The 14,429-nt window shown below is 26.5% G+C and overlaps 1 protein-coding gene across 1 annotated transcript in view; it reads left to right on the top strand.

The window, feature by feature from the left end:
- Window positions 1–208: 208 nt before the first annotated feature.
- Window positions 209–14,429, top strand: part of LOC100200793 (citron Rho-interacting kinase) — a 121,790-nt gene continuing 107,569 nt past the window's right edge. The window contains exon 1 of the mRNA XM_065807826.1: window positions 209–898. Coding sequence (XP_065663898.1) covers window positions 712–898 — 187 coding nt within the window. The 5' untranslated portion in view covers window positions 209–711. The remainder of the gene's footprint in view (window positions 899–14,429) is intronic.

Genomic DNA, 14,429 nt, shown 5'->3' with positions numbered 1-14,429 from the left:
CAATACAATACATAAACATTGCGTAAAAAACAATACAAAAAAAATTACAATAATGTCAATCCAATAACATAAAACTACAATAAAATTCATATAATTCTGTGAATGATAAAAATTTTATCCCACCTTGTTATTGTTGACTTTAGTTTTTGTTAATTAAGATTACTTAAGTCAGTTTTATTTGAAAAAAAATATGTATCTTAAAAAACCCGGAAATGTTGGGCGAGTAATGAATTAATGGCAGAACTACGGATTTTTTCTGCTTTAGACATAAAACAGAAATAATTGCTTGTTTTGTTGAAAAATGTTTATTTTTGCACAAATTATAGAATAATTTAACAGAAAGTATTTGTTTAACCGGCAATTGAACAAATTTTTTCTAAGTAACCCTCTATAAAAATTTCATTTTACGTTTTTAAACTATATTTCTAACATCTGCTAATTCTGCAAATTGCTTCTTACTACTAAACCCAAACACCGAATTTCGCTCTAAATTTTATTAATAATTCTGCAATTGCGCTTGGTTGTATTGTCTTTTGCGTTAAGGGGGGTGTTTATTTTGTTAAGAATGGTTGATAACTCAAAATGATTGATAATTTAGTCTTCAGTATTTTTAAAGCGACTTATGAAGAAATTATTAATAGATATAAAAGAATAGTCTTTTACTAATAGCATCAAAGGTATATTAGAATCTTAATTACCAATCGAAGGAAAATGTCTAATGTGACTATTTCAAGTCGTATCACACGTTTGAACCAACTGCTTAGTGGAAAGACTTCTGGAAAAAAAGTTCCTTTGATTGATAAAGAAACATTACTTGATGCTTTTTTGTCACTTTACTATGAATGCAACACAGAATACATGATAAAAGATAAAAACATAGCAACTTACGTTCAAAAATGTAAGTAAGATGCACTTTGGTATTTTTATTATAACGTATTGCTTGTATATTGGTATTAAAAAAGTATTTAGAAATTAAGTAGAAATAAAAATGCTGTATTCTTAAATGCCTAATAAATAATCCTAATAAATAATCTAATATGTTATAACTTATGAATAATCTAATAATTGACATTTAATATAATACTTAATTATACAAACTATAGATTATAAATACTTATACCAAAATTATACTTAAAGGATGTTTCCAGTGTTTTATGTTTTTTTGAATTTTTAAAAATGAAAAAGTTTAAAACACTTAAATTCAATCAATTCTCGTGCTTGTAAAAAACAAAAAAACTATATTATTTCTTTTCAGAGTCTATTTGCCAATAACAATATTATTCAAAAATGTTCAAATCATGTCGCCTCTTGAGTGTTGTTACACTTTTTAAAAAAAATTTGTTTAATTATATATATATATATATATATATATATATATATATATATATATATATATATATATATATATATATATATATATATATATATATATATATACATATATAGATATATATATATATATACATATATATATATATATATATATATATATATATATATATATATATATATATATATATATATATATATATATATATATATATATATATATGTATATATATAGGTAGGTATGTGGATTGACATGGTCCAACATCAGCATGGACTGGTTCAACATAAGCAGCAAGTTGTAATTTTATCATGTTTTAGTCAACAGCTTTCAGTATCAGTATTATTTTTATTCCAGTAAAAAATAGTGTAAACTTTGTCTTGTTTTGTTTTTTTAAGTTTTTCTTTATACATGAAGAAAAACTTAAAAAAAACTTTTCTATCATTATAAATGACATACTTCAAATACTCACTATCGTACTATTCATGGCATAGTTTTTGCCCAACAATTCTATCTGACATTACATCATCTTAGTCATCAAGTTGTTTGGTAGACAATGTATATAAACTCTTTATTTTGTTGTAAGAGAGTTCATGCAACTGCCATTTTAACTTTCTTTTGTCTTTTTCATCCATTTTTTGGCGTTTGCATACATGTTTTTTTGAAATATCTGCTTGTAAATTGTTATGCTTCATTTGATTTATCGTCCTCTTTTTTATGGGCTGTCTGAATAGACCACATAACTATATTTTCTCTAGATAATTGATCTAAACTATCTAGGTAATTTAAAGTTCGATTCTTTTTTGATCTTAATTTGCATGAAATATAACAAATTGTTGCTTTAGGTGATCTTTCTTTAGCCTTACTAAACATTCCTATTAACTCTTCACTATCTATATTGTGAAGCCTTGCACTTGCTGTCTCCTTCTTGAGAGTCTGGTTAATAGAAAGGGAGAAATATCTCTTATATTGATGACTTATGACGTCTCCAACTGTAATAAGACAAGCGGAAGTCATCTTGATAAAGTGTTCATCAATCAAGCAAAATTTTTTTATTGGATCTAAAATATTTGATTCAAGGTCATTTTAAAAAGTGAATCCAAATTTGATTTAAAATCTGCAATTTTTAGCAAAACATTTTTTAATACCTGGATTCCACTAAAATGGTCAAAATTTGCCTCCTTAAGAGTTACATAAAACTTTGTCATCCAGACTGGACCCTGGATGACAAAGTTTTATTGGACTGTTAAGGTGGTTTTCCAAATAATGCAAGCATACACATTTGTTTTAGAGCTGTTTTGTTACAAAATGCTACTCTAAGAACTATTTGTAGGATTCCGCATTTTACTGTTCCAATGGTTAAAAAATGCTTAAATTCATTATAATGTTTTATAATGATAAAACAAGTATGAAAAAGAATATGAAGACGATTTCCTCGATACCTTGGAATGATACCTCGTGGTAGTTTTAAATCATCTAAAAACTAACAAATCCTTTTGGATCACCTTTGCCATGTTTAAACTATTTTAAGTGCCATATAATCATAGCCAGACATGAGATAGCAATTGTAACAAGAGCGTGTAAATGGCAGTTTAGCTCATTCAGACTTTCCCTCCAAGTGTCACACAGTTTACTTATGGTAAGATGGTTAACTGTAACTCTGTCTGACATTGCGTTTGATATATTTGAGATGAGCAATTGATGACTATCATCAAAAGAAGCTAAGCGAAAGTCTGAATAAACAAAAGCTAGATGATCAACTGCTTTGCATATCTGATTTTCGTAATCATCAGCTGTACCTCCAGCTAATTGATCCAGAGCAATGAGTTGGCATTTATTCTTTGATGTTAAGTGAATGCTATTAATATGTACACCTTCTTAGGTTGTTGCGTCAAATCTAAGAGTAATAGGTGAATTAAGCCCATTCTGATGCTTGTAGCCCATTCTAATGCTTGCAGTTCTGCTATACTGCCAAGCTCATGAGCCATTTGTTCAATCGTACATTGATGGGGAATATCATTAAAAATGACACCCAAGTACTGCATAATTTTCTCCATTAAAATTTGTTTTACGTTGTTACATTTGACGATAACATGCTATAAATCATTTGGTTTTGTAATGGATAAGTCTTATCATTTACTGAGCCATTCGTAGCAGTAATATTATCCTCCTCCATCTGGATTATAACATTTTCGTAACTAGCTATCAGCATTTTATTTGCCTTATTATCTTTATTATGTACAACTTTAACTTGTTTTAGCTTTTAAAGTTTTTAAATTTTCATTACCTTTTTTTTAAGCTTCAAGATTGTGTATTATCCTACTGTAATATGTTTAAGATCTTTTTGTTTAACTTTTGTTTAAGATCTCTAATTTCAGCTTACAAAACTTTAATAATTTGTTTCTTTCATGTAATGCTTTGTCTCAGCACTTTCAACTTGTATGGCATACTTTTCGATTTTGCCCTCACTGTTGCTAATTTTTTTCAATTCATGCTGGATGTGACAGCAAGCTGAGAAGTTAAATAAGAAAATCTGGTTTTCAAACCTTTTTTTAATATGGCTCATTTCTCCTCTTGATTCATGCCAAATCTGTACATTGTTAATAGAATGTTCAGAAAATAAAGGCTTGTTATTTAGTTGTGATAAATTTCTTATGTGCTCAAGTGATGAATTATCTAAACTACTTAAAACAGTAGTAAGAGAATTACTTGGAGTAGGACTCAATATGGAAAAGCAGGCAAGATTCGTGCAATGCATACAAAGGTTCATTACAAAATTTCTTAAAACGATTACTTTCCCTTGTAAAGTTGCAAAACCAACTTTTGCGTTTTTTCAAAATGCTAAAGATTAGTGGTTTACAAATATTTAAATTAAATAAGTCATTGACTAGTTGAATAGCTATAATAAATGACTTACCACTGTTAATGATTTAAAAAAAGTACATGTCCATTTTTACAACAGCTGCATGTTTTGGCAGATAATAAGAAGTGTGTGTATCTAAATACTCTTTAACTGCACCATGAACAAAAAATAAGATTGTTTTTTTAGACGGTCCATTGCCGTCTATAAAAATATTAAGAAAGTCTTGTATAACTACTAATTCATAATATAACATTAACTTATAAACAATATTGTACTTATATTATTAAAAATATTTTTAATGATACTGTGTTATTGCATAAATAAAAAACACTATTTTGTACACACACACAAAAATGCAAATGTATACTAACAACATAAAACATGTGATAATATAAAGAAAATTCAAAAGGTACATAGCAAATGTTTACATAAAAAGAAAAAATTGCTTTTAAAACACCATGCATACCTATAGCTAGAAATATAGTAATCAATGTTTATGTTTTTCATTTAAATAAAATCAATAAAATTTTAGAAACTATAAACAAGTCACACTAAAATAAATGGTAATTTTCACTTTTAAAATAAAATGAACTAGAAAAAATATACAAACTAGTATTACTTAATACAAAAAATCTAATAAATTACTGGGGAAAAAAAAAAAAAAATTTTTTTCTGGCAGTTTTATTGTATTGACTATTTTACTGGCAGTTTAATAGTTTAATTGTAGTAATATATATATATATATATATATATATATATATATATATATATATATATATATATATATATATATATATATATATATATATATATATATATATTATACATATAACATAAATAATTACTAAATTAACCTCATAAAATCCAACTTGTTCGTACCCCTTTTACCACCCACTTTAATTTTGTATATATATATATATATATATATATATATATATATATATATATATATATATATATATATATATATATATATATATATATATATATATATAAATATATATTATACATATAACCAAAATAATTACTAAATTAACCTCATAAAATTTAATTTGTTCTTACCCCTTTTTACCACCCACTTTAATTGTATTAATATATATATATATATATATATATATATATATATATATATATATATATATATATATATATATATATATATATATATATTATACATATAACATAAATAATTACTAAATTAACCTCATAAAATTCAACTTGTTCGTACCTCCTTTTACCACCCACTTTAATTGTATTAATATATATATATATATATATATATATATATATATATATATATATATATATATATATATATATATATATATATATATATATATATATTATGTTATATATACATATAACATAAATAATTACTAAATTAACCTCATAAAATTCAACTTGTTCTTACCCCTTTTTACCACCCACTTTAATTGTATTAATATATATATATATATATATATATATATATATATATATATATATATATATATATATATATATATACATATATATATATATATATATATATATATATATATATATATATATATATATATATATATATATATATATATATATATATATATATATATATATATATATATATATATATATATATATATACTTATAATTACTAAATTAACCTCATAAAAATTCAACTTGTTCGTACCCCTTTTACCACCCACTTACGGAAATCAGAAAAACAGAAATAAGGTACTAAAACTGCTCACTTTTGCATTTTTGCTCAATAATATTTTTCAATGAAATTTGGTAGGTAGATAAAAAATATATGTAAAAAATTATCTGGGTATGTTTGCAAACAATTTAAGCATTCCTTCGACAATAATCTAATGTGAGAACAACAACCAAGTTTTTAATACAAATAAAATCAATGCAAAAATTACCAACCACACATAAATGTTATATATAAATCAAGTTTAACTATTCTCTTTTTTAAAAATAATCTAAGTTTAGTTATGTTTCTAAAAAGAAACACCACAAAAAAACGTTCTCCTGACCTAAAACCTACTTAAAAAAAGTTTAAAAAACCTGGCACAGAATTTTAGCACAAAATTCGGTTTTCCGCTTACCTATTATATATTTACCTCTTGAGTGTTGTTACACTTTAAAAAAAATGTTATTTTGTTTTTTTAAAAAATTATAAATTAAACCAGTTAGCCTATTTATTTTATACTTTAACTTTATGTAACTTTAACTTTATGTAACTTTATACTTTTATACTTATGTATATTTTATATAACTTTTGTACATTATCCACATCGGCTACATGGAATCCTTATTATCTTAAAGACATTGACACTCTTGAAGCAGTGCAAGAAAGAGACGCTAAATTTGTGCCTCATCTCAGGCCCAAGTATTGTCAAAGACTAACTGTCTTAAATCTCTAGAGGGTAAACAGCGTAGAGGTGATCTCATCCAATACTTCAAGATGTACCACTGTCTCAACAATGTTGAGTTCCAGAAACCAATCTAGTTAGCTGCAGCATTAAGTGTGCAGGGACCTGAAAAAACCTCCGGGAGCAGTGTCATTCAATTTAATGTCAAGCAGTAGCTAACTGTGCCCATCAAGATTTTTCTTTAACAATCGTGTTGTACCTGACTAGAATTTATTTCCGAATTCCATATCTGCTGCATCATTGAACAACTTTAAAAAACAACTAGATACATATTTTTTTGAACGTTTATTACAAGAAAAAAGAAGAAATAAAAGAAATAAGAACTGAAATTTATCATAGCAGAGCTTTGTTAGTTACCCTGCTTGCAAATGTTTAAGAAATTTTTATAAATTATTGATATTATATATATATATATATATATATATATATATATATATATATATATATATATATATATATATATATATATATATATATATATATATATATATATATATATATATATATATATATAAATATACATATATATATATATATATATATATATATATATATATATATATATATATATATATATATATATATATAATAATTATATATATATATATATATATGTATATATATATATATATAATAATTATATATATATATATATATGTATATATATATATATATATATATATATATATATATATATATATATATATATACACACACAGATTGTTTGGTTTGATTCTGGAATTCCAAACATAATTTAATTTCTTATATATATATATATATATATATATATATATATATATATATATATATATATATATATATATATATGTATATATATATATATATATATATATATATATATATATATATATATATATATATATATATATATATATATATATATATATATATATATATATGTATATATATAGAACCCTTAGATGTTGTCCGAAAGTTTTTTCGATATTTTGTTGACAAAAAGTAAAAATTAAAATGCAAGACCGGAATTTTTTTTTTTTAATAATGATAGACTGCCTGCCCCAACCAAACCCTCAGTTGATGTAGCAGCACTCCCTTGCGGGTCAGGCTATTTGTCAGTCGATGTAGCAGCACTCCCTTGCGAGTCAGGCTATTTGTCAGTCGATGTAGCAGCACTCCCTTGCGAGTCAGGCTATTTGTCAGTCGATGTAGCAGCACTCCCTTGCGAGTCAGGCTATAAGATAGTCGATGTAGCAACACTCCGCGCATGATTTACAGTAAAAAAAATAAAAATAAAAACATTTTATTAAAAAAAATAAAAATAAAAACATTTTATTAAAAAAAATAAAAATAAAAACATTGTTTATATTGTTAAAAACATTCAAAATGTTATAAAAACATTCAGAATGTTTTTAAAAACATTCTGGTCAATTAAATTTGCGTTTTTGTGGTTTTTTTAAAAAACGATTAATTTGTAATTAAATTAATGGTTTTTACTTTCGTCCAACACGGAAATGTTGGACGAAAGTCAAAAGTAATTAAAAGTGACGTATGTGTTGGCGTAAGAATCACTTTTTTCCTTCCGCTCTTCCTAAAGCCAACAAACTATAGAACTATATGTATATATATATATATATATATATATATTTATTTGATTTTATTGGGAAATCAGAAATTAAACCAGTTTATACTTGAGGACTTAGATCAAAAGACGAGACAAAGCCTGACCCAATATTAGTGGAACTGAATAAACAATACATTAGAAATCCAGTTCTTTAGCAGCAAAAAAATTAAGAAACAGCAATGATCATAAACAATTTTATATCAGTCCAGGTCTAAGAGAGGCTAAAAGACAACTTGATTTTGCTCTGCGACAAGAAAACAACAGACTTGATGGAAATCTTGAAACAAACTTGCCATTTTAATATGGCATCTATGAAAAACAATTACAGAAATTCAAGAAAAACCAATAGATTACTTTAAGCATTGTTAGCTATAAGTATTTAGAACTTTCAACTTGTTTCTGCGAGCAGTGGCCTTGTTTGTCAAAGTTCGTGTTTCGGAGTTATTGAGTTGAGAGAGGGTTATACCCACAACTAAATAGCCTCCTCATCTGTAGTGGCCTTCTCGGCCTTGGGGAGGTGTATTAACAAAAAAAAAAAAGAATAAAAAATAAACTAAAGTGTATTTATTTGAATGCTACCTCACTAGAAAATAAGTTAGATGAATTAAAGGTTGTGTTGAGTATGTATTGTCAAAAAAACAGTAAGTGAAACATGATCCAATAATAACTCAGTTGTTGACCTTACTGGGTACAATATATACAGGCGAGTATTGTACCCATACATAACTGGTGACCGCAGAGGCTGCGGTGTATGCTTATATATAGAAAATTCAAAAAATTCATAAGCCTTTTTTGATACTGGTTTCAAGTATACTTTAGCCAAAACTAGTTGATTGTCTCTACAGACCAAATTATGTTGTTGATATGGTTGATATGGATAATGTGTTTAAGCTAGCATAAAATTATGTTGATGTTAAGGGTTTCAAAGATGTATTAGTTATGGGTGATTTTAATTTTGCAATTTCAAATAATTTTTAATTTTCCAATGGTTGTATAATATTTATTTCCAATGAATGTGGCATTGAACATAAAATTTTTAAAACTTTAAATGATTAAGAAGATAAAAAAAACAATAAGGAGAAAAAAAAATTTGGATACAGAAATTGTGCTCATAAATGGAAGGATGTTAACCTGATTAAAAAATATAAGCTGCTATGCAGTTTAGTTACAACAGAAGTGCATAATGCTCGAATTTTATTTGAAAAGAAACGTAGCGTATAACTCCAAACATAATCCAAAACTGCTATACAAGTATTTAAACAGTGCAAAGTCAATCAAGGATTAAAAACAATGAGCAATGAGAATGTATTGAGGTGATTTAAGGTGATCCTATGAACCAATAGAAGTTGTAAATCTCAATAAACATATTCAGGATGTCTTTACTATTGAAAAAGGAGATCTCCCGCCTTTTAATCTTTAATCAAAAGATATAATTAAATTTAAAGACATCGAACCTGATGATATAAGCTTTGAGTTAGTTCTATTAAAACTTTAATCACTGAAAAAAAAGTCACTTGGAGCTGACAAACTCTGTTCAACAGTCCTCAAAAGTTGTGCTATATTGTTTACTTTACCATTAACTCATATCTTTAGAGCATCACTCAGGACTAATCAACTGTCCTGAACCCAATTCAATTCTAGTCTGCAAACATAACACCAATCTATAAAAAAGGTGACAAAACTATTGCCAGCACTTATCCCTGTCTCATTAACATCTATTCCCTGCAAAATATTAGAATCTATAATAAAAGAAAAAAATAAAACTTATATTTACAACAATAATTTATTGACAACCCAACAACATGGATTTGTAAAAGGAAAATCTTGCACCACAAAATCTTGCACCACAAAATTTAGTTAAAAACTCTAGACTTTATTTTTCTTCTTGCATTAGCAATGGTGTACCTTTAGATGTAGTTATGTTAGACTTGCTAAAACTTTCTGAACAAAAGACTTTTATCTAAATTAAATGCCTATGGTATTCAGGTTTTAGTTTTAAAATGGATTGAAAGTTTAAAAAAAATTAGAAGACAAAGAATTGTTCTTGATGAGTTTGTTTCTGAAATTTTTTTTGGTTTGAATTTTTTAGTGATGTGCCATCGGGCTCTATTATTAGACCCTTAATGTTTATTTTATATATTAATGATCTATCAAGTAGGTTTGTCAATATATGGAAATTACTTGCTGATGATACCAAGATTCTATGAAGGTAATCTCAGAGGAAAGTACCTCAAGTCTACAGAAAATTTAAATGCAGCATTTAAAGGGACAGAAGACTGGCTTTTAAAATTTAATGTTGAAAAATGTGTAATAATGCACTATGGAGTAAACAATAAAAAGAATCTTCTTTATATTAATCGTACAAAAAGTTTCTCCGATTGATTCCCAAACCATTACATTGGCATAACAATGTTTAACTGTGGCATTTGATACTTAGGAGCAAATCTTTCACCATTTAGACCTCTTGCATACTTAATACTATCGCTACCAAACATGCAAAACTTTGATTTGTCACTGAATAAGACTTTAGAGTGTTCTTTTGAAGTGCAATGCAAATAGTTTTATTATCATTAATATTACTAATATTATTATATTAATTTGATAATATTAATGATTTCTTTGCAGAACAGCGACCAAACAAATCATGATGATGCAGGCAATGCCTTGTAGTATCTACACTGCATTTAACACCATAATTCTTGCTCAAAATGCCATTTAATTTTACAGCACTTTTGCAATGATCTCGTTTTGATTATTTTAACAAAATTATATTGAGATATTCAGTGGGTATCTTTGGTCTTAGTAAGCGACCAGGTTTGATATTTGACCTGAGCCGGGTTTGATAAAATATAACTCAGGCTGGGGCCAGGGCTGGGTTTGTGACTGGGGGTGCATAAACATTTATACATTCTAAATTATATTTTTTGATTCAAAATTCATGTTATATTTTGTATATATGTGCATATATAAACATCATTATGATCAACATGATCATCATCATCATCATCATCATCATCATCATCATCATCATCATCATCATCATCATCATCATCATCATCATCATCATCATCATCATCATCATCATCATCATCATCATCATGATCATCATCATCATCATGATCATCATCATGATCATGATCATCATCATGATCATCATCATCATCATCATCATCATCATCATCATCATCATCATTATGATCATCATCATCATCATCATCATCATCATCATCATCATCATCATCATCATCATCATCATCATCATCATCATTATGATCATCATCATCATCATCATCATCATTATCATCATCATCATCATCATCATCAGTATGTGGTTCTGTGTTCGCTATTGTAACGCTGTCATCGGCACACAGGATTTTAGAATTTACCCGCATCGCTTGCGATTTAAATTTTTTTTTTTTTTAAATTTTTATCAGAAAGATATAAATTTTTAAGATATGTTAGTTACGAAAAATTTTTTTGAGAAAAAAACCTAACAGGTAAGACCCATAACGAAAAAGGCGTTGCATTACCGAAAAATCTAAAAAAGAGGATTTAGGCATGGGGATCATCAAAAAATGATTCGGATATGTCTTTTTTATTCATTCCCTTTAAATCAAGCTATAAACGAAAAAAATCCACTTACCTAAACTTTGAGGTTTTTCATATCATCATGGCGATTCTAAGTTTCTGAGTTCAAGTAAACTTTCTATAATATATTAATGTGCAATCTCCTACTTTGATTTTGAAAAAAAACGTTACATAAAATTTTTTTTAAAACTTTTTTAAAGTTATTTTTCTTGATGGATGTAATGTATATCATGTTGAATGTCCAAAAAACATTTACTTTGCTTTTGACATTATTTTTTTTGCGGGGAATTAGGGTTTTAAACAGTAGTTGTTGCAATACCGAAACTATCCAGGTTGCATTACCGAACTCACTTATTTTTTGATAATGGACGAATAGAAAAGGTTCGTTATTTCTAATTTATTGTTTAGGTTTAATTCCTTTTTTTTTCTTTAATCAAACTCCTTTTATAAAATCTAAACTCCATTGTAAAAAAGCAGGAATGCTCCGCGGAATGGGTTTTTTTGGGTAAAAGAAATTGACTAATGGAAAAATGAAAACAGAAGAAATTAAAATATTTTTTTACATTTTACAATTGTTTATACTTTTTTTTCAAAAAATAAATTTCAAATAAATAAAAATAGTTTATTACACTAGTATCTATCCCAAACCAATACGTTTTTTTGAAAATCCTTCTGTAAGCGTTTTTCCAAAATAAACAAATTTAGCAATTTTAAGTTTACAATAAATGTAAATAAGTTTACAATGATCATTTCGTATTCTTACATACATACATGCATCTTAATACTAGTTTTAAATAAGAAAAATAAAGTTTAAGGCATTATACTTTCTTACTTTTATTATTTGAGTTTGAATTCAATCAAGAGCGCGTTGAGGGTGAGAATCAAGGTAGTAAGCCCCACCCCCACCCCACCCCACGCACACCTCTTGGGGATAAGCTATATATTTTTTAAAGGCGAGTAATAAGATATTTGTTTATAACCTCAATATAATATTGTGCAAAACTTAGTAACTAGACTATGTCCTATTGTGTAAAGGTTATTGATTTATCTTAACTATAACAAAGTCTAAATTTCAATTAGCTTTTTAATTATTTTTTATCTATCAGACCCTCCCTTGCTGCAAGGGCTGAACCAGCGTTTTTTTTTGTTGGAGAGATAACTTTGAGAACACTTTGTTGTGTCTCTTAGGATTCTTTTATCTTTTGCATTCTTTATCAGATACTTCTAAAAAATATTTCTTTATGTTTTTCCATATACTTTTCACTTTGTTTCTGATCTAATTTTTGACCTAATAATTTTCATATGCACTTTGAAAATTGAAAGAAACATTTCTGTACTTTCTCTTTTTTTCTTCAGATTTTCAACCATACATGGAACTCCAAACATTTATTTGTTTATACTTACGTCAATTAAAGATGCTTTGCAAAAAATTGCGATGATTAAATTACTATGTAATAAAATTGCGATGGTCAAATTACTAAAAGACATTACTTTTTAAAATGGAAAACTAATATACTCAATTCATGTGAGAAAAAGTTCAACAATAAGAGATTTATTTTTCGAAAAGGAAAATACCAAGAAATGAATATCATGTTTTATAAAGTGAATTGGGATGAAATATTTGATAAAATAAATACAAACCAATGTTATGAATACTTTTTAAAAGTTTATGAAAAAGCTTGCAAACAATATATTCCTCACCACTTTAAACCCACTAGTTCTATCCAAAATCCATGCATCAACATAAAAATCAAGAATCTAATTAGAAAAAAACGTAATCTATGGTACAGAGTGCGTGCTACAAACTTCAAAAATACAAACCTAAATAATGAATACAAACTAGTTAATAAAATGATTAAAAAGCAAATTAAAAAATCTACTCTTGATCATGAAATAAACTTAGCAAAAGATGTAAAACATAACCCAAAACTCTTCTATGCATATGCACAATGAAAAAATCAAACACATACAAAACTACTAGCACTTAAAACTAGTGACAATAAAATAATAACTGATAAAAAAAGTCATTGCTAATCTACTAAATTGTAGTTTCCAATCAGTATTTGCCAAAGAAAATCAAGATCTACCACATTTCATCAATAAAACAATGCAATGAAGATATTGTACATAATTATTTATTAGAACTTAATGAAAACAAGTCACTTGGTTGTGATAACATCAGTCCCTATGTGCTAAAGCATTGTGCAGAAGGATTATCCAAACCTTTGTCATTAATACTCAAGAAAACGATTCATTCAGGAGAGATGTCAGAATTATGGAAATCTGCAAACATTACACCACTTTTTTAAAAATAAGACAAGGAAGATCCACTCAACTACAGACCTATCTCTTTAACATCGATACAATGTAAGATAATAGAGAAAATAATTAGAAAAATGCTAATAATTTATATAACAGAAAACAATCTGTTAAAGCCTCAACAACATAGATTTGTACAAAATAAAGCATGCCTAACAAACCTATTAGAAAATTTCGATATTATTACAACTGAAATTGAAGATGATTATCCAGTTGATATATTATTCCTAGATTTTGCAAAGGCGTTCGATAAGGTGCCCCACCATCGACTTATATATAAAATTTCTAACTATGGAATAAAAGGCAATA

The sequence above is a fragment of the Hydra vulgaris genome, chromosome 10 (genome assembly GCF_038396675.1).
Source record: "Hydra vulgaris chromosome 10, alternate assembly HydraT2T_AEP".
In the NCBI taxonomy this organism is placed as follows: domain Eukaryota; kingdom Metazoa; phylum Cnidaria; class Hydrozoa; order Anthoathecata; family Hydridae; genus Hydra; species Hydra vulgaris.
The sequence above is the reverse complement of the archived record's forward strand: the minus strand, read 5'-3'. Positions and strand labels throughout refer to the sequence as shown.